This window comes from Venturia canescens, chromosome 5 (genome assembly GCF_019457755.1).
Source record: "Venturia canescens isolate UGA chromosome 5, ASM1945775v1, whole genome shotgun sequence".
Lineage (NCBI taxonomy): Eukaryota > Metazoa > Arthropoda > Insecta > Hymenoptera > Ichneumonidae > Venturia > Venturia canescens.
In genome coordinates this window covers 12,355,662-12,377,752 of record NC_057425.1, presented here as the reverse complement: position 1 = coordinate 12,377,752, position 22,091 = coordinate 12,355,662, and the positions used below count along the sequence as shown (strand labels likewise).

The 22,091-nt window shown below is 38.5% G+C and overlaps 2 protein-coding genes across 8 annotated transcripts in view; one reads left to right on the top strand and one right to left on the bottom strand.

Annotated features, from left to right (window-relative positions):
* The window catches only part of LOC122410556 (venom dipeptidyl peptidase 4-like), a 53,296-nt gene that overhangs the window by 8,449 nt on the left and 22,756 nt on the right, over positions 1-22,091 (top strand). For all 6 annotated transcript variants that reach the window (XM_043418762.1, XM_043418767.1, XM_043418766.1 and 3 more), the window contains 3 exons: positions 18,128-18,356; positions 19,993-20,087; positions 20,924-20,998. In XM_043418762.1, the coding sequence (XP_043274697.1) occupies positions 18,128-18,356; positions 19,993-20,087; positions 20,924-20,998 (399 nt within the window). The remainder of the gene's footprint in view (positions 1-18,127; positions 18,357-19,992; positions 20,088-20,923; positions 20,999-22,091) is intronic.
* On the bottom strand, positions 7,887-10,906 carry LOC122410558 (uncharacterized). Of its 2 annotated transcripts, XM_043418770.1 has the most exons (5): positions 10,463-10,906; positions 9,820-10,339; positions 8,670-8,966; positions 8,442-8,574; positions 7,887-8,370 (listed from the first exon to the last, which is right to left on the bottom strand). In XM_043418770.1, the coding sequence occupies exons 2-5, from the start codon at positions 10,183-10,185 to the stop codon at positions 8,348-8,350; spliced, it is 819 nt and encodes a 272-aa protein (XP_043274705.1). In that variant the 5' UTR covers positions 10,186-10,339; positions 10,463-10,906; the 3' UTR covers positions 7,887-8,347. The 2 variants fall into 2 exon arrangements, with proteins under 2 accessions (XP_043274705.1, XP_043274704.1); XM_043418769.1 differs by having other exon boundaries at positions 9,820-10,906.

Sequence of the window (22,091 nt, the reverse complement as noted above, 5' to 3'; positions counted from 1 at the left end):
GAGGTGTAGGGTTAATGCTCTGTGATAATTTTTCATTTTCCATTGAATTCTACAATTAGGGTCTTGCCCTGTACGACTTCGATGAAACCCAATGAAGCCGTTCCTTACATGGCTATTTATTCGTTTTTATATTAGACACTTCACTTGCCACTGTAGCCTTGGTTTTAGCTCTTGTCGTGTCATTTGAAACAATTTGAAGCTCCGAAAGTCATTTTGTTTCGAATGCAAAGCTATTAATATTTCATTTCACTGTCGTTCAAATAAAGTTTTTTCCAGTATTTCACAAAAACTCACGATTAAGGAAGTTGAGGCATTAGAATGAAAATGATGTCACCGCTTTTAAACCGATTACATCTTATAGAGTGAAGTGTAAAAAAAAATCTGTTAAATTTTCAGACAATGTAGGAGCGTCGTTGCTGAGAAAAATCAATAACAATTTGGGCCAAATAACATGTAATCTTATATGGAAGTCAAGACACATTCAGTGATATCTCCGTTAAAAATGATGCTAAAAATATGAAATTTTTTGGGCAACATGAGCAACGCTTGCTAAATAATGTCAATTTTTTTCAGATTTATTAGGAGATTTGCTGAGATTATATTAATAATAATCTGTTTCCCGTGCAGTTTTTTGAGGCTCGGATCGTCACCGTTCGTGTTTTCGACTGAGCTTTCACCAGTTTTTCGTCTTTTTTTCCCCAAATTTTCTTTAAACTGTATGCAACATTGCCAAACTGTAAACTGGCCTAACTTTTGAAAGGTACAGGTCATCACTTTTGGGTAAAAAAAATGACTGTACAGCCTCAACTTCCTTAAAAATGATAAAAGGAATCATTTAACAAACGAAAAGTAATTGAATGGAAAATGTATTTAAAAAATATCCTGATTTGAAAAGTAATATTTTGATTGAAGGAAGTTTATTCTCACTTTGATCTTCGTGTCGTTTAAATTATTAAAAAGATCAATATTAAGTGATAGTCAAGACTAATATTTTTTGAATGAGAAATAAACTTTGACACCAACACTTGACATTACTCTCGAAAATTGTACGGCAATAATACAATATTACCGTGTTTCATCGTTTGTAGTTTAAATGAATAATGATTTAGGCGATAAAAGCGTGCTATGTCATCCTTGGCCATAGCTTTGTATATCGACCTTGCACTCGCACATTTTCAGTCTCAAATATATATAACACGAGGGATATAAAATTCGTATGGAAGCGAGTCGAACGTATACAAGGCCGTAACAATTCAAACATTTGAGATTCCGTCAGGCACTCTTCCAATGTAGGTAGTGACCCCAATGTTATTTCCCCCTCGCGCGTATATATCTGTGAACTCCGCGGCCTTTGAATATGCCTTCAATACCAATCGCCTTTCACTCTCTCACTTCTCTCTTCCCCTCTGCACCTGCGGGACACCCGTGAGACCGGTGAGAGACGTTCCTGAACTCAGAACTCGTACTAAAACCGCATCAACCTCAATTTTATTCTCCATCTTCCAACCTCGATCGAAATTTTGCTGTCTTATTCATGATGAAACTCGATTTCTTAAACATACATTTCCATGCAACAGTGCAATTTATGCTTTATTATAAATACACTAATTAATTGAAGCAAATAAACTAAGTCGTTGGTTACTCATATTTTTGTAGCTGGGAACAATTTCACAAGCGATTCCAATTTAGCAACTTAATCGAGCTTTCCTGGCTTGAGCTCCATTTTTCCCATCGTCCCAGCTCTTCATTTTCGCTGATAGCGACGATACCGGAAATTATATTTCATACTCTTGAAGTAGTTATTATTCATCAATTGTGTTATCTTTTAAAATAACATCTTGAATTTTTTAAAATAAATATTTTAAGAATTCTTTAAAGTTTTTCTCAAATAATGTATAATTCGTTCGATCGATGTCATTTTTCCTGGACGTTTGTGTAAAACAGTAAGGTGTGCCACACTGACATTGCACCGGAGAAGGTTCCACGATCATGACCAAATGATTTCGGCGATTTTTATCAACGTGTAAAGGCGCGGTAAAAGTTTTAAAAAAATCAAACTGAACAAAGAATGTTACTGTTGAAAATTTTGAGCAGATATGAAGTTTCCGACTGCGGGATTCCCTTTTCATGAAAACGCAATTAGGGTAGAAGAAATGAAAGCGAATCAGAGCCAACTTAGTTGTCAATTGAATTGATTTGAAATCGCGATTCGAAGCCAATATTCTATTAAATTGACAGTTCAGTATATCATCGAATGGAAGTCAGTGAACTCGTGGACATGTCCAAGTTTTCTGGAGCCTCGAAGTTTCACCGTTTACTCATATTCCCGAGCTCAACCGATCTTTTATTATTGTCATCGTTATTATTTTCTCTCTCTTTCGATCAACCGTCGAACTTTCGATCTTTGAGAAATGAAATAAAGAGAAATACAAGGTTTGGGTTCACGATTCTCTGATCCTTTTGGCCTTTCTCCTATCGTGAGAACTCGCCCACGAGACTCGATTGGCCTCGGGGCTGTTTCTCCAAGACCCTCATACACTGAACTTGCGACACAAAGCCCTGATAATCCTTGGACCTGTGCAATTCTTCCCGAAACTGCTCTGCGACGACATTGGTCCTGGTTCTTAAATTGGTTGATATTGTGTATATATATTTTACAGCGTATACACGATGTGGATATGTCTCTCTACACACGTATATGTATTATGTATATATGCATACAAATACGTACTGAATAAAAAGTAAGAAAAGAAAAAAATGAGCTTCAACGTCATACTTGACCCACATTCTTCGTAGAACGCAAAAAAGCCTCTGACTTATTTAGGCTGGATATAAGACACCCACATGTTTCAACCTTTCTCTTCTTTTTTTTTCACAGGAGAGCTTTTGCATCACATTGTAGTTATGCCAAAGCGTGTATTGCCTTATTGCAAAGTTTTTTTTTCATTGTATTTCCTCGTCGCCTCTTTTCTTTTTTATTTTTATTTTTTTTTTGTTTTTTTTTCTCCTGTTACCTCAACATTTTTTCTCCCCCAAGGCGATTTTCGTGCAAGAGAAAATAGATCTATAGCTTTGTGCAAGTAATAAAAGCCGCTCGTGGTACACAGGCAGAAAGTGAAAGAAACCGCTGAAGAAAACTCCCCATAAAAGAGCAGGAGAAATATTGTATTGAATTTATGAAACATTCACGAAACATTTTGTGCCATTGAAATAGTTGGACGAAGTCGATGAAATTTCATGCTTTGTTACTCGTTTCGTTTCTTGGGCCGCAGCGCAGACCAATATATATTCCAACACAATTGAATGAAGGTGTATGCTTTCTTCCGTCTTCAGTTCGAATCGGTGAATTCGTCACACACCGAAAAAAAAATAAATAAATAAATAAATAAACAGTATTTCGAGACCGAAGTGCTGGACTCATGGAACTTAAACAATATTCTTCCTCTTTATTCAATAGCAAAAAAAAAGTTTGAATAAGAAAATGCATGGTATTTAAAGCTTGCGAGAAGAGCGAAGAAAAAAAGAGGACTTGAGATTTTGCCAAAAGGTTGTCGGGTCATTGGTAGTCTCTGGTACGAAAGGAACATTTCTTCTATATATATATATATATATATACAGTATATAGAGTATATATATAAGGTATACAGAGAAAGAAAGTGGAGTGGTAGAGAAGGAGGAGAAAAGACTTGATATGTGTACCTTGGAATTTCGCGTTGGAAGAAAGTAGGACACGACGAGGACAACAAGGAGCGGAGGGCGTCGTCGTGAAAAGCTCTTCCCGTTCCCTCCGGCTTCCCTCTTCCCCTCCCATTGCCTTGAACAACCAACAAGAGAAGGTGGCCAAAAACGTTAACTCGCTTATAGGATATCACAACATGTACGAATAATTGAGCCGACCGGGACAAACTTCGTGTTCGATGCTATAAATTTCTTTTAATTCAAAGCATCAGATTTATTGTAGAGGATCCTCATATAATGGGGAGCACTTTGAGGATAATTTATGGCCAAAACGATCATTATTAGCATAACGCGGTATCGTCGGTGCACCTGCTACTCCTCGCTCTCACGTATTACGTATTATATACACTACACAATCGTATCTCTGTACATATGCATAGATTTAGGCACGTATATATACAGGTTCATTCGGACATGATGTTGCAGAAAGATACAAGAAATATAAACCCCGATCATTACTAAGCTCCGTTGGCTTTCTCCGCTCTAATATCTTTCCTCAATATTCCGAAGCTATACCTTTTACTTTTTATGAAAAACAAACGTATCTCACCCACCTCGGTTAATAGTATATTACAGCCAACCAATTTTTGCTACTTGAGCGTTGCTCCATAAAATAAATCGACAGAATAGACCGTGACCATGCAGGAAAAAGCTCGCGTGGAAACCCGTTCGTGACCGCGCGGGAGGTTAAAGCTTGCGAAACTTCACTTCCCCGAGGACTCTTAAATATTGGAAACTTCAAGCAAATTTGGATGTGGCCCGCGAAGGTTTACTGCCCTCTCTCGGGATTTAACGAAAATCCTCTTGAAACTCATGAACTTTCACGTCTCACCTCACTGAACCACGTTATTAGACAGTCTGTTTACTGTTTTGGCCCTGAAGGGATGGACCTTTTGCTCTATTTCGTAATAGCTCTTCATTATTTCCGTTAAGCAGATTTATCGTGAGATTAGTTTCAAAACCATGAAGTTACTTCTCTTTATTCAGCTGTTTCTGTGAATTATAAACGAACTTTCGATTAGGCCTCACAGCAATTATTAGATGCTTGTTGCTTTCGAGAGTAGTGCCCATTTGAAACATTTTAAAATCATTTTTTTCACGATTCTCGCAACAATTATTCTAGGTTTATCTTGATACGATTATTTAATTGCAAAGATCACCGTGAGCTTGCAGCTTGCATTTGATTAATTTTCCACTCTACTCTCCAAGGAACATTCTTAAAGAATGTTGGATAATTAAAAACCCACTTTTTCTACTGCGTCCATGAATGAGTGTGGTATGCCTTCTGTCGGTCTTTGTTTCTCCCTCTCGTTAATTACGAAACCGTAATTTAGCATTGTCATTGTAGAGATAGAGAGAGAGAAAGTTTTTTGTTCTCAGAGCCATAAAAGTATTTCTCAGGAAGCGGAGAATCATTTTTTTAATAAATAGCCCACAGCAAGAGATCGGATATTAACGTTAAAATGCATAATAATGCGAGGATAACCGAATGGGAGGCTCCTTACGAACACGTGTAAATTTTGTTTAACTTTCTGCTCAACTTGGCCGTTTTTATTGAATTTTAATATAAAAATGTATACACGATAAGTGACAACAACCTATTTATTTGTTTAAAATATATTAAAAAATCTCTTACGGCGTCTGAATTATAATTAAAATGAAATTAATCGAGGCGTTTTACGTTTCCCGGTGAACATATTTTTTTATAAATTATTTTCTCTGATCGTTCCAATATTAATATCACGAACTCTCATGAAGTAATGCGAAAATGGCTAAATTAATTTCGACATTGTACATACATTTGGCAAAAAAAAGCAATACGAAAACAAGGCTGTTTATATTTAGCTCTGAAAACGTTATCAACAGAGCTCATATGCCACCACGAGCAAGAGTTCGTCGAGGTGGTAATATTCATTTTTCATTTTAGCATTAAAAAGTCCTGAAGCGTTTGAGGTATGCTTATCTCCCAACTGCCTCGTTAACGCAGCCTATTTCCCAAACGACCTGATGAAACATCCTTATATTTTTGTGACGTCGTTAAATGGTTGATAAGTCCGTCACATCGATCTGCCCACCTTTCACTCTTGATTATTTTTCTTCTGTATGAAAAACTTGCGATTTGGATGAAAAATTTTAAACCTCAAACATCTATCATAAGTAATAAAATCGTTAAAGTTTGCTAAATCCGGATGAAAGTTTTTTAATTTATTTTTAAATTCCCCGAGTCCTATTACAAATAAAAAAAGCTCTTCTATTTTCAACACGAATTCTCCTCTTTAAAAGTTCGTCCGGAATTTCAATCTCCATTCATCTTGTCCGTTTGTGATACATAAGTGGTCGTGGGATATCTGAAATTTGACGATGATTTGGTAGATCGTCGAGCAAAGCCATTTCTGCACTACGCAGACAAGGGTGGACAGACTGGCAAAACTAACCGTCAACTGGGCTTGACCTACTCCACACACAATTGTCTCGCTGCGCTGCAGTCTGTGCGTGCGATGCAGTAGTTTCGCAAGGGATATCGAGCGAGAGGGAGGCGCGAGGAGGGAAGGGAGAAAGAGAGAGAGAGAGAGAGAGGGTCTGGGGAAGAGGTTATGCGACGCGACACTCGACGCACGTCTCTTCTCTTCCTCTCCTGGGGAGGGAATTATATACTCTACACCAACGCCTACGCCTGACACCAATGCTACTGGAATGCCATTTACTAAAGCTTCTTTCCTGCAATAACAATATTATCATTTAACAAACTCATTTGAGAGGAATTTTACAATTTTGCTGTTATGAGAATAGCTACCTATTCGATTGCTACAGACTTTCATTCTAAATGAATTCTCCGAGTGTCTAATACCAATACGATAACATTTCCTTGCAAGTATTTTTCGCACAATTTTATTTTGCTACATTGCGCGTACCTTATACAATTTAATTGAGTAGAGAAAGACATTTTTAAATGGAAATATTCTTCAGTTGTGCCTGAATACGTACAGAATGGAAGAGCGGCTGTTAGCGAGACTCTACGACTTCCTTCAAGAATCCTGCCATGCAGTTCCTTAAGAACTCGTAAGTTTCTTCGCGTGCTCCTTTGCTCCACTTCTCCGCAACGATATCACTAGACAAGAGCGGAATGACTGATAAGAGATAAAAACTTGTTATCACACGGTGTGCGATGACTCCGCGAATATGCTCTCTTGCGCCAGATCTTAATGAATGATTTCAATTTATATTCGTCTTTTACGTTTCGTCAAACCGTTTTCTCTTTGGCTAATTTCAATGCGGTCGAATATTTTTCAACAAACACATAGTCTTTCACAAGTATTCTAATTCATTTGATTATCGAATAATTGAATTCTATATTAAGATTTTAACGACTCAACAGTCGAAAAAAAATATTGAAACATATTTGTAACAGAGGCATTCACCAAAATTTTGATGAAAACACGCTATGAAATCCAGTGACGATCATATCCATGAAAGGTCACGATCCATAAAAAGACTCAGACCTCTGAAATTTAGTGCATAAATAAAAATGATAAAGTTGTCAGGAACCGAGAGACAGTGTCAGCAATTGTTATGTTTTCTGTACTCGTGCAACCGTAGTCTGCGTTTTGCTGAAAAGGCAATGTACATAGCTATGCCAGTTGTTGTCGTAACTCTGTGGGACAATCTACTCCCGTAGTTGATGTCTTGAAGAGCACGAAACTACGTTAGTGGAAGTTTCACAAAAATAAAAATAAAATAATAAAAAATAATAAAAAAAAAAACCGAAACAATTGAAAAAGAGTGAACCACGCTCTCTTCTTTTCGGGTAGCATGGAGCACAAAACATCGAGATAACTATCCGTTCTTCCGGTAGCGTCGGAAAAGTATCCGGTTGCTCGTAGATCAGGTCAAGATGCAACGTATACGTGGAAGTCTGAAGATAAAAACGACTAGTGCTCAAGGATACCTGGAATTTAAAGGGACTCGGGGGTTTCGGGGCTTCATACCAGCAACGAATTTAAGACTTTTTCCGTCGTCTCAAAGGGCTCTTTACGAAGCAAATATGATACTGCTTCGGGCGGGTATTAACGTTTGAATTATGGGATGCAAGTACGAAGAGAGCGGAGAAAGAGTAAAGTCATTGTAACACTGCAAAAACAAGCGTGTTGTTAGGTGTGTTGAAACAACGCACAACACATCTCGCAGGTGTGTTGTTTTAACTAATCGTGTTGCAACAACACACAATACATCTCGCAGGTGTGTTGTTTTAACGAATCGTGTTGAAGCAACACGTTACGCCGTAAAATTTCGAACAACACGGCAATTTCCGTTTTGTAATTTATATAATACTGATAATGTGTGTTGTTTCAACACGGATGATTTCAGCACGGTTTTGGGAAGTTACTCATACTTATATGTACAATACATTTTAGAAAGTAAAATAAAATGGCAAATATCTTGTCGTCAATGTCGACCTAAACGAAATTGCCGTTTTATGATATCCAATATATTTGTGTAAATATTTTTATCCATTTCTTCCGTAAATTCACAGACTCTTTGAGCAATAGACGTATATACGTGCGGTGTGTCACCGCGGAATTCATATTTCTTTCGAGCTCTTTTAACGCATCTACTCCATGTACATCAGGACGCCTGCGAAAAATAAAAATGTAACAAGAGATCCCCTAATATTTATGGAAATTAATATAGAAATTCAAACGTACTCTTTATGAATCGTAAAACAGTTGGAATATTTTGACCGATTTTCAATTTGTCTTCGCCAAATTTCATTACAGATCGTTCTGAATTAGCACGTCGATTCCGCACATTTGTACTTGACTGATGTCGTACAATCCCCTGCAATAATAAAAGAAAACTCAATAAAGAAAAATTTAGCACATGACGGCTTTGACAATTGTAGTAACTGGAAATGCAAAGAAATGAAAACTTACACATCCATGGTCTCCGCCGCTGAGCTCTGGATAAGCACTAACAATGGCTTTTGCGTAGTTGAAATAATCATTTTTACTCAGCATGCCATTAGTGCGATGCAAAAGATCAGTTGCCCAAAAATACGTTAATGACTTTTGAGCAAGTAACATTCCTCCGTTGTTCACTTTTTGAACCAACTCCGGGGTCAGTTCTGGCAATGATGTTGGCGTTCCAACGAAGCTTGAAATTATGCTTCTTTTTTCAGTGAAGTCATTTGTTTTCAGTTTTTTAAATTGTCTGTTGATTGATTGGTTTTCCTGAAATTCCAAAAAATAAGCACAACAGTTTTATTTCTCAAAGCATAAAGCAAATCTTATGACCGTTCGACCTAATAAAAATCTCAGGAGTTCAAAACTTTCTTTACAATAAAAGAAATTTCATGTAAGCTTTCATCTTTGAGTACACTGAGTTCATTGGTTACAATAGAATATTCATAATTTTCTTAATGATTTTTTCTTGTCAGCGGTAAAAGTCTGGATCAAATTCCTTTCTCTGCAAAAAAATTTGGATCAAATTTCTTTTCTCGCAACAATTTTGATGAACTTTCTTTCTAAGTAATGAAAGTTTTGATCAAATTTGTGTACCGCAACAGTATTCATAAGATTTTTTTTCTTGCAGCGGTGAAAGTTATGGTTGAATTTTTTGTACAGCAGTAAAGTTTTGAAAACATTCGCTTTATAGCAATCAAAATTTTGATAACGTATTGATATTTTATTAAAATTTTGATCACTTTAAAAAGAATGTTTTCAAAACTCTACTGCTATACAAAAAATTGAACCATAACTTTTACCGCTGCAAGAAAAAAAATTTTATAAATACTGCTGCGGTAAACAAATTTGACCAAAACTTTTCTTGTTTACAAAGAAAGTTCATCAAAACTGCTGTCAGAAAAAAATTTTGATGCAAATTTTCTTGCGGAGAAAGAAATTTAATCTGAACTTTGATCACTGGCTTAAGAAACACTTATTAAAACTCATTGACGCAAAGAGATTTATGAAAAATCTTATCGCTACCAATGAATTAAATGTGTTATAAATTCTTTATCCTATTGTAAATCGTTTAGATTCATTATTCTACATTTTATATAATAAAACATCGAGATAATCTTACCTTTTCTTTCTCCTCCACACATTCACTTATTTTTTCTTGGGTTTCAATGAGAGAGCCGTCTTGATCGATAGCGTAGATCGTTGAACACGATAGAAGACTTTCGCCTAACGGAACAATGCAGGTTATTTCCAATTCATCGATTATTTCTTCCTCTGCTTCGATGTCACATAAAATGTTTTGATTTTGAATCAGCTTCTGTAACACGATGGCTTGATTTTCGATTTTCTTTTTCAGAAGCAAGTCGTTTTCACAAGCTTCGCGGATTTTTTGGATGACACATTCGGAATCACTCATTTTTTCGTTCACTTTGCAAAATTTAATTTTTTTGCATCGCTCTTCGTTTTTGCAATAAATCGTTTTTTCCATTTTTATGCTCGCTGAGTGGCACAAATAATAAGTGAATTAAACGTATGCGTCTTTTCGCCGACCGAATCGAACCGAATAATCACGAAAACGAGAAGCAAGTTTTCATCACATGGCCGTATGGTCTTAACGCTATAGGAGCGCAGACTCGAGCCAACTACAAACAAAAAGAAAAAGAAGAAAGAGTCTGGCTGGACAAAGGACGAAGACGAGGTTAGCTCACACTTACAAACGTAAACAATGTTTGCGTTTCGTATAACGGACTTTTTGACAACATTACCTCATGAGCGAATTAGTGTAGTGGGTAGCGTGCGTCCGTTAAGTTAGAGCGTGTTAGGTAGGTAGGTCGATCGAATCCCCCCTCGATGTATACGAATTTTTCTCAGAAATAATTCGTTTCCAAATCTTCGAACTTTGATATCCGAGGTTCACGAACGAGACGCATCCAGTAATTCTCGGTAAAAAAAAAATATTTTGTTGTATTTTTCGCCATTCTTGCGAGTGAATTTACTCGCAAGCCAACAACGCATTTCAAGTGTGCGGATATGCACAACAGCAACACGCCATGATATGTGTCGAATCGGGCGACAAAGAGGAAAACGCCTAAAACGTGTTGTAACAACACGGAAAGCCGTTTTTTTACAACACGGGAAACCGTTTTTTAACAACACGGAAATGCGTTTTTATAAAACACGATTAATATGTGTTGTTTTCATGAACAACACGGCAAAAAGCGTGTCGAAAATGGCGACAACATAAACACGCTGGAAACGTGTTAAAACAACACGCTTGTTTTTGCAGTGAATTAGCGCGATAATTTGACTTTATGAAAGATCCTTTGATAATAATCTTGATCGTTCACTCTGAAGGGGGTGCAGAATTTCCCATTTCTTGGTTGAAACACGTTGTGCAACAATTCGGTAATTTTAATCCTTAATTACCGGCATAGTTCGGACAGTGATTGTTACTGCCACCAGTCTTTGTGACCCGGACAAGAGGTATTTCTCGATTTTTATTTGAAACAATTGAACGACACCCGAAGTAAGTATTGCGCAATAAAGATATATGCGATCAAGCTCAACTCGGAATAACTCAATGTTGGTAGTATCATTAGGGATTTGAGAATTTCTGAAGTTCGGGCTGAATCAATTAGACGCGATAGAGGCGCACGATAACAAACCGGTATCCTAGCTGTCTGGCGGAGGCATCAATGATGACAAATTGGATGTGTCAGCAACGGGTCAAGATTGTACTGGCGATTGGTGGTAAACAGAAGCTAAGGGATGTGCAAAGGAGATCGGAGAGGACATCGACAGGTCAATGTTTGCCGCCCATTGCGAGTAATACATGCCATGTACAGTGATCTCAACACCACTGTGGATGACAATCAGAGGGGCTTTGTGCCGTTGGAATTCGAGGATCTGCAGCAGTTAAATGGCCATCCGGTGGTTGATACTAAACCTTCCTGTTCCTGAATACAAGGACAAAGTCACATCACAGACTATTACGATTTTCCTGCAGCGTTCCTAACGGTATATATACCTCCTTAAACGCAAACTGACATTAAGGTTGGCTGTTCCATTTGTAATTTCCTCGGTAACACGACACTCCAGGAGTTATATTTCACCAGTGAAATTATACGACGGAGAAACAGAAGCTAAAGAGAGGCGACGAAGAAAACGTTAATTCGGTTTTGCTCATGCCGCTAAGGTTTGGTGCGAAACATAAAAACGTAGCAGCGGGAGGTCTCCATTATGATTAAAATCCTTTGGAAACGAGGACGTGTCAGAATTAGCGAGTTCTCGAGTACTCACAAGCCTGATTATTTCTCGTCCTGTTCTTCCCTACTCTTATAGCCCGACGGCTCCTTTATACGGATTTTAGCCTCAACCTGATGTTTTGTGTCGTCACGTGGTGAGCGTCCAACAGCAGAGCAACCCTAACCTATTAACTCTCGAGTAAATCACCGGTGCCTCACGTATCTGTGGCTCAGCTTCGGGTTTGCCTCATGACGCTTACGATTATCCAGAAACATCGCACGCGGTGTGTCGTACATAGAAGCCTCGTATCGTGCGTTCACATATACACAACAGCGTCAACAACGTCTGCATATGCGTTCCCGTTTGTACACAAATGTCTATAGATCGTGTCGAACGTTAACGAGGCGGCAACATGTCAACGCTGCACCCTTTCACCGTGAATTGCATTCGTCTACCTCTCATGGTATAGATCCACGATGCGGGCTTAGCTTGCTCTTTCCACGAGCACCTCGTTTACGGTAGTTTAGGACAAACTCACCCGGCAATCGGAACCTGCCGATTGAGGATGCAGCCCGGAGAAGTTTCATCAGGACTGGCGGTGAAACTCCCCTCGCACTCGCCTAGTATATATACGACGATAAATGTTAAAGAATATGAGGGCTCAACAAAGCGAGGAGCTGAGAATAAGAGAGGAATGAAGGAGAGAGAGAGAGAGAGGAGGGAGAAAAAAAGGGAGGCACGGAAAAGCAGGGCAGAGATCTCTTTTGCTCATATGTACACAGGGAGGAAGTAACGCGAGCGAATGGCGAACCCGGGGGTAGTTAGCACATGCCACTCCTCACCCGTTATGCTGAAACTCCTCTGATATAGCTCGACGCGGTTATACTCTCTCCAACATACTTAATCACGTAGGAGGGAAAACGTGAGCCGGGTCTCCAGGCTTTATTCGCGGCATTTAACCGTAACCCCCTCTGGCAAGTGCAAAATGCCTCTACGCACACCTATATACGAGGTTACATTCTTTCCGGCTACGTGGCGAGATGAGTTTCTTTCTCTTTCTCTCGCCCTCTTTTTCCTATCAAAAATTTTTTCACTCAATGTTATACAGCTTCTTTTTTGCCCCTCTTTCTCAAGCTTCCACCTTCTTTATTTTTATTATCAACGACCCCCGAGTTCTCTATGACAGAGCCTCTCCATTTGCCATCTGTTTCCGTCCTATGAAGATTACGAGATATCGCACCCGGCCAACTGAAAGAATATCTACTGCGTGGGAATTACGAGCATTAAGCGATCAACGGTTCAACTAGAAAAGGAAGAAGATTCGGTCTGTATGCGGATGAGAAATTTTTACGTTGCCGCCTCGTAAATTCTCGTGTTCCGGCGAGAGCTTCCTATTTCAAGCCCTGACTCGCATTCTTTTTACTTTTTAGTGCGGTTAAACTTCCGTCGATGAGAGCAAATTACGAGGAAAAATTTATAAATTATTTTCCAGTAAATATACACTTTACGGTATGCTCATCGCGAATGTTCGGAAACTCATTTTTTCCAGTATAAAATTTGTATGTTTTTTCTTTTTTTAAAAAAAATTCCATGAAATTTTTCATCTCCTCAGCTTCTTTTTGTCTCAATTCATTGTATTCCGAACATTCGTACACCTCGATAGGACCTGCTAAAAGCATTTTCATTCGGTACGTTTAAAATTTTAAACAATTTGCAGAATGATGGGTTTGATGGATGGATAAAAATTCGTGAAAATTCCGAAATCCTTTTGAAATCGAAAAGATAATTGACTGTTTTTTTTTCAAGCGATTCGCTGTTATATTTTTGTTATTAATTTTCATCTCCTTTTTAAATGAAATATTTCTGTCCGTTTTCCAAAATTACGGTGACCTTTGGATTCACAGAGCGACGCACACACGAGAACTGAAAATTACTTCACATAGACCTGAGTTGCAAGAGATTCTTTCTTCTGGAAAACCTCTGCAATCCAAAGTCGAGCTTAAAAAATCCTGCATACACGTTTCAGAAGAAGCGGTGTAATTCAAAAGGTTCCAAATCTCGCATAAGAGGATAATAATTTTAAAAAAAACACGCTTATCCGACAGAGCTTTCTGGATGGAGAAAAGACTGTCGAGTTCCCTCTTATAAATCCTCGTTTGAGGGGCCGTGTGTGATTGGAAGCTCTGAAAAAAAAGTTTTTCATGTTCTCAATAATTCTATGATATTACTCAACAAGGTTTTTGTACCCCATAAAACAAAGTCTAGATTTATTAATCCTCTGGTATTAAAAATATCATTTTGAAGAAAACATTATGCCGTTGATGATCCTGTTCATTGCAGGACCATCAACGACAGGATTTCTAATGAATACTCCGTGTGGCCATAACTTCGTCAATTTGGTCGAACGACCTTAAAATTAGCAGGAAACGTTATATAGAGATATGAAACTTTGGTAAAAAGCAAGCAGCCTAGACTCGTTTTTTTTAACTACTTAACCAGCGAGGAACCCTTAAAATATCGTTTTTTTTTATAGTACAACGCAACGCGGCAGATTTGCTTTTTTTACTTCTGCAACATATGTGCTCAGTGAAAAATTGCACGTCCATCGAAAAGATAAGAGGCGCGGCAATGATACGTTAAGCGCCACAAGGAGATAGCGCTTTTATCGAGAAAGTACCGAGGATACAAGGACCGAGCTGAATCTATAAAACAAAAGCGTTCGAAACTGTGGGACCAGGAAAAGAAAGAATGGAGAGAAGGGAGAAAAAAGAGGTTCAAAAGAGGAGCCACGCGGTGAAGTGGCTCTCTTCAAGGGTCTCTCTCTCTCTCTCTCTCTCTCTCTCTCTCTCTCTCTCTCTCTCTCTCTCTCTCTCTCTCTCTCTCACTCTTTCTCGTTTTCTGTCCGACGCCTGAATAAGGCCTGAATAAGCCTCAGACGAGGCTTCCCTCGAAGGAGAGTTCACGACTACCCGGAGAGTCACAATGCCTCTTTACTCTCGGTATGAGTAAGTTGAACGCCGAGAAGAGAATCCTCGTCGGTTCTCGCGGCCGATGTAATTAACGCCCGTTGGGAGTGCAAGCCGCGTTCTATGTTAGGCAACCTTCTCGAGACGAGCCGACGCGTGCGAATTTCCTCGAGGATCTTAAACCCTCTCATCGTAACGGTGTATACTTGTCAAAGTTTCACTTTTATCATCCAACATTTGATGTCAGCTTTGAGCATCGTCCAACATCAATAACGTTGCATTCATTAATATGCGTATTTGCCATGCTATACTTTATCGTAGATGCAATGAAGGAATTTAATTTCGAAACGAAACCTTCGGTGTTGAACAAATTACACTACGAACGGATAATTACGAGCCCAAATAAAGTGGAACAAATGATTTTTTCGAAAAAAAGAAAAAATAAAAAAAAAAACAAAATATACTCAGTACTGGGTTGAGGGCACACAAAGTAGTTTGAATCACAATAATTTCCATGATAGTGAAAGCGACGGCTTAAAAAATGTTCGGTTTCAAAATAAAGGGACTATTGAAAAAAAATGTTGTTAAAGCGTGTTTGTCGTCATGGAAACCTTTCAGTGCTTGGTCAAAACTTTCAAGCGCGCTCAATACGTTTGTCTATATATAAAAGTATTCATACATAGTATCAATATCAACTCGTATTCTCATCGAATTTGCTATTGTAATAGTACACAAATAAAGAGTCTGCGCCATCGGTTCGTGATCCCGTGAGGATTCGAAGCTCGTGCAGGGAGTGCTCCGAGGTTTCGAGTATCCGCACTTTTTCGATTACATTTTAAACACTCCTATCCCAATGACGTTTCGCTAATGGATTGTCAAACAGAACGTAAAAAATGTGCTCCGAAATAAAACATGCTACGCACGAATATAGAATAACAAGATGGTGCAAAAAGGTTAAAAAATACAGTCAAAGTTTAGACATTATTTAATGATAACATCGAAAAATTTCAACATTTATGGCTTTTGAATTGCTTGAATTTGTAAATTTGATAATTCTAAACGGATAAAATGAATTTATTCCATGACGTTTTCTTGTAAAAGTTAATGCAAAATTTACGATTCTCCGTCCAGAGAATTGTACCACGACGAAACAGATTTACACTTTGTATTTCAATTTCGTATGCCACGGGATCTATGTACCCACGAAAATAGTTACAACTTCACAAGCACAAAAGTAATTTCGAAACTTTTGCTTGGTGTCCAATTAATTCTTAATTATAGACAACGAAATATAGGGAGAAAGAGGGAGAGTTTCGCCGGTAGGCAAAAAAGTAGATAGAAAATAGTTGTCTCTGTCACAGCTCATTCCCAAATGAAGTTACGCGGTATTAAGCACAACTTTAGCCAACATTTTCCCGGTTAAATTCAACCGCATTATTTTCCGCACTGTACCGCGAGAGATACCTGCGAAACTCTGTTTGCTCTCTCGCTTTTTCTTCCTCTCTATCTCTCTTGCTCTTTCTTCAGCAGTGAGAAAAGCCACTCGGGGGTGCTTCTCAACGGTTAGATAAACTTAACTCGTTAGTGTTCAACCGCCAAGTTTTACGAGACAATGCACCGAGTAACCCAGCATTCTTGAGACACGCGAAAGAGAGATGAGAAGACCAAAAGCCGATTTATACTTTTTCAGCTTCGCGAAAATAAGACCTCCAAAGGATTCGTTCCCTTTTTTCCACAAGATTAAACGCATTAATCATCCCTCAACCCAATCCTTATCGAGCCAAAAGAAAGCGAATCTTCTTCGCAAACCCATCAACGAGTATCTTTTGCCGATAGCACTTTTAATCCAAGTAATTATAGCAGCTTCGTTCAATTTTTGTCTTGAAATAAATTACGTTCTATTGATCACGGGAATACGTATATATATTAATGGCAAACACGAGTTATACTCGGGTTGCAAGATACCACCTCTCCCTTACTCCCATTCGCTCCCCTCCTCTCTCTCTCTCTCTCTCCTCTCTCTCTGCGGTTGTGAGTGAAAAATATACAACTCACGTCGAGAATTTTTTCCTCCATTGAAGCTCGCTGGTGTTGAGTACTCTACGAGTGCACGCGCTAATTAACCATACAAATAATAACGAATAATGATAAAAATTTTTTTAACGAGACTCGCTAATTTTTTGAACAACCGTTGAATGAGGTCAACATCGTAAACATTAATCTCATTTGCATATACAGAGAGCTAGTTGGTGAAACCATCATAATTTGAATATCGAACTATATTCATTTGCGGCAGTTCAATATGTTCCGAAAGAGATTATCTTGATTCATAATTAACGGATAATAAACAAAGAAAATGAGAATAATACAGCTAAACAGAGAGGATTAATTCAGAAATATGCTTTCGCGTTGTTACGGACGAAACCTTCCGGCGATCACAGTCTGTTTGAACGGGCTGATGACTTGCACAGTTGAAGAGCTCAAACGATTCAATTCCGACGAGTGCAACCAGCATCGGCAGCTACACGGTATACAAGCATTATTATACATTCCATGTTTGCGGTTTGAATATACAATTTCGAGGTGCACCCTGCTCCCGCCTCCCTCCATTAAATTACCTCCGAAACAACCAAAAGCGATTTTATACAAGGTTTGATGAACACTGTAAACTTCCGACGAGTTATCCCTTCGACTTCCACCAAGTTTGGATTTCATATACCAATATTTGCATATCGTTTCTTCGTCGAGGTGACTCCTTTTTTTTCTTTTCATTCTCCAATGAGAAAGCATCGACTGCTGTTTGCATCGATGATGCGTATTCTCTCAAGCATCAAATTTAATTAAGTCATGGAATAGCGGGTGAGCTTACCTCTTCGATGATGAAAAACAACGTTTATGTTTCCGTTTGATCGAGAACGACGAAAAAAACGTGCTGTAAATCGGAATTATTGTTTTGAAAAAAGAAAAAAGAAAAAAAAAAAAAATTCGCAGAAAAAGTAATTGGAGCAACGAACAAAGGGTTTCTGTAAATATTCCAGCTCCAACATCGGCGAACTAGTCAAATATACTTTTTAAACGCTTTTTCATCCTCCTACAAAAAAAAAAGAAAAAAACCGGGAGGATTATATATATATGAAAAAAGTTTTGACTACGCGGAGCGAGCACACCAAAGTTTGCGTTCATTAAAAAAGAATCATCGTTTTTTTGGATATTTAACAGGAGGCCATGACGAAAAACAAACATCGAAATTGGAGACGTTGGATCGGGGGTGTGCTGGTCGGAATAGTCGTACTTGGTCTGATAATAGCGGCTATTATTCTACTTAGTGGTAGGCCGGCCAATTCAACGGGGGCTCGAACAAGCGGACCATCCGGTGCTGCCGTCACCTTCGATGAGTGGCTCTGGGGTTCTTTCTTACCTAAAAGCTTCAATGGCACTTGGATCAGCGGTAAGTAATATAGCAATCAACCGGGACTGGTACACTTTCAAAAGCAACCCTAATAAAGGACAATCCTCCGTTTAACGCCGAGTCCTATTTTTTTCTTTTTCTTCTCTTTCGTCTCTTCTTCTATTATATGTATCTCAGTCCAGATCTCGATGTCCGCGTTTTTTTTTTTTTTTTTATCAACTTTAAAGTACGCCTGAGGTTAAAGCACCGGGATAAGTGTTCGGCTATTAAAGTATTCGAGGAAGCGAACCAGTAAAATTTTGAGTACTGGATTTTCCTCCGCCAGAGCTATCGGATGGAAACATCAAGACCCGAAATGGCCGTTCATATCGGTTCACTTTTTCCTTCGTCCCTCTTTTTCTCTCCTTCCTCTCTCTCTCTCTCTCTTTTGCCCCCACTTTGCTCTTGTTTTTACCCACGTGCGAATGCAATACAGAGGAGGATCCTCCGAGAGACATTCCACGGGGAATAATAACCGGGGAATTGGATGACATCCAAAAATGAAAGTAGGAAAGGGAGAAAAAGCTGACGAAGCCGTCATAACACCACAGGCCAACCACAATAACCTCACTGCAAAAATATAATTTTAGGGCCGCGATTGTCAAACTTTTGTCTCCATCGCCGCGTTACAAATTTGCTTTATGCGATCACCATCCAATTTTCATCCTCGTATTAAACTGAATTGAATTTTTTTATTATACGCATTTATATGCGCAGACTTTCATTTTTTTCACTACACATCCATGCCACTCGTCGGTGCCTTCATGATTTCAACTAAAAAAAAATATAGTTTTTCCACTTTTATTTCTTTCCCTATCGTTCATCACCGAATCTAAGGTGTTCCACGAATGCTATCGTTAAAAAACCAATTCAGCAGTGGAATTGTTGATACAACGACAACGATCAATAATTCTTCGAAATTTCCTTGCTAAATAATAATCCACCGCTAAATGTTATTGCTGTATATAGATGAAATTTATATGGGAATTGCATGGGGTTGGAACATCTAATCAAACGAAGTGCGGACGATGACAGAAACATTGGATGAATAATAATTGAGATTATATACAATTAATTGGTTATTTTGAAATGTGTTCATTAGTTCATATATATGATGAGAGAATAATCGAGTCCTCGATTACTATGATTATTCAAACGTGCTTAATTTTAATCCATTCTCTCATTTGCGCTCATGTTCGTACAATGAATACAGTAGTATTTGTAGAATAGGACTGCGGAGACATGAACGGGGGAGAGAGTTTAGGGGGGATGTTATAGAGTACAGTGGCACCCGCGTCGTTGATACTTGCCACGGTAAACACAGAACAAGCTGGCGAACTCCGGTGGGATCGATCAATGGACATCGTGTGGTATGTTTTAGCTCTCGTGCATTTCGTTCTCGTAATATATACACGGTTCGAACTGCTGCTTTTGAAATTGCATCGGTTCAAGTTTCCCTCGTGCCTCCTTCGCTCCGCGCACTACTGTCGTTTGCATGAAAATACAGGGTTTCCCTCACCGGTCCGTAATGAACTTCCCTGTGTATGCCAATTTATACGTACATTTTTCTTCATTTATTCCGCCGTTTTATCTCCATCTCTCGTATCAAAGGGTCCTATTTATTAACTATTTTCAGATGACGAGATACTCTATCGCGATGATATTGGAAACTTGATAATATTCAACGTGAGCTCGTCTTCACCCAAGTACATCCTCAATGCTACAAACGCGGTGAGTACCAGATACTTTTCTATCCAGATTCATATTTATCACCATGTTGCCTTATGCTCCTCGTACATATCCTCGACAAATTTCATTATTTTATTCCTTTTACCCCTTTGCGAGGAGGATTCATCATTATATTCCTGAATTAAAAACTCAGTGCAATTTGAATTTACGCTGTCGATATAACGAATGCTTATCGAATATTCGAACGAGAACTACGTTCTATGAGGCTCTATCGTTTAATTTTCCGAAGCACAAACTTTATTTTATGAAAATGTAATTCAAAAGAACTCGCATATCTGCGGTTCCGTATTTCGGTTTCTATATGAAATATAGGCGTGTTTTTCTCACTGTGACAGTACATGTCATCTTATTATCAAAATCGTCTTTGTGAATACACGCTAATTCTCCGCGAGTTGCCAGTACGAGTTCTATCTATTTCCCGTGTATTTCAACGTAAATTGTTCGTTTAATCTCTGACATATTGATTTATTGATGAATTTATCAATTTTTCTTTACACAATTTGAGTATTTCTTTTCCTCAATTTATCGATCCGATCGTAAATCCATCACACTTACCTCGTTTCTTTTTCAAACGGTATAAATTATTTGGTCGAGTGCGCTGATAAGAAACTTTTAACGCGTGCGTCATGAATCGTCGCAGTTCACCTCGATGGATAACCGATATTAGAATAACGAAGCTAATATATCCCAAAAGGAAAAACAATAATGATGGGACGAGAAAAATATATCCGTTTGCCTGAAAGAGGTAATGGTAATGGGCGTCATAAAAAAACGTTCTCGTTACTCCCGTTGATTAGTTTTTCTCACGACGGTTTCAGGCTTTGGTCCGCAGCTTCGATCATCAAATCTCAGCAGATCGAAAATACCTGCTGTTCGCATCGAACTATCAGAAAGTGAGTATGCCATGTGCGATTAACTTTATTCCGATTTTTCCAATTTTTTTTTTTTCACTCGACTTTTCAACGGTATACACACGCGATTTCATTTATTAAACGCGTCGACGTACCCTTTCGACCAGCAGAACAAATCCAGCCGCATCTATGCGTGTGCACTTTTCGCAAATTCGCTCTATTAATCCGATCCACATCGTTGAACAAATATTATTGGTCCTCTTTTCCATATCAAATTTTATGTATTATGCGCATTGATTTCGAATTCCCAAACATATTCATATTTCTTCTACCGTTAGGAACTTTATTAGACCGGAGCTTTTCGACATTCGCTGACACGAAATGCGCTTTCTCGAGCTCACATTCAGAGGCTTTCGAGCTCTGACGCATGGAAAAAAAAAAACAAAAATCTATTTTCATCATTTTTTTATGCAGGACTTTTATACTCCAGCTTTTTTATCGACTCAGATTACCGGTTTGACATTATTTTTTCCATCGAAAAATGGCCTGGATGCGAAAGGGATTACGGCTGTGTGGAATCTCTCCTATAATTCACATGTGCTCTTTCCATTTATAATAAGAATTTTAAAAGAAAAAATGATTTCCGTCAATATCGAATAAACGCGCGAACCCCCACCGGTTACGGATATTATTCGAATTTAGTCACGTTCAAGCGAACGGTAGAAAAATAAAGATTTTTACATCTCCAGAAAACTGAATTCGGGAAGAGCACGTCTCAAATTTTATCTTCAGAGCTCCGCCGTTCCGGTACTTATTTCAAAATGATTGAAGAAACATTGAGTAGAAGGAGAGAACGAATTTTCTCAATGGAACACATGGGAACAGCCCCTTAATAATGTTTTTTTTTAAACATTTCCATTCGAACAAAGTAGTAAGTTTCTTACCATTCTTCACCGTCAAGACAATCGAATAATGTTCTATTATCTATTTCGCGGGAGGGGGGAGGGAGGGGGAGTGTCGTGACGTATATGGTATAAGGGTGTTGTTTAAAAACGAATAGAAACGGGAGCTCAGGAGGAACACAGAAGTGAACTGGTGCATTGGGAATATATGTTAACAGAGGACAATGGAAAGG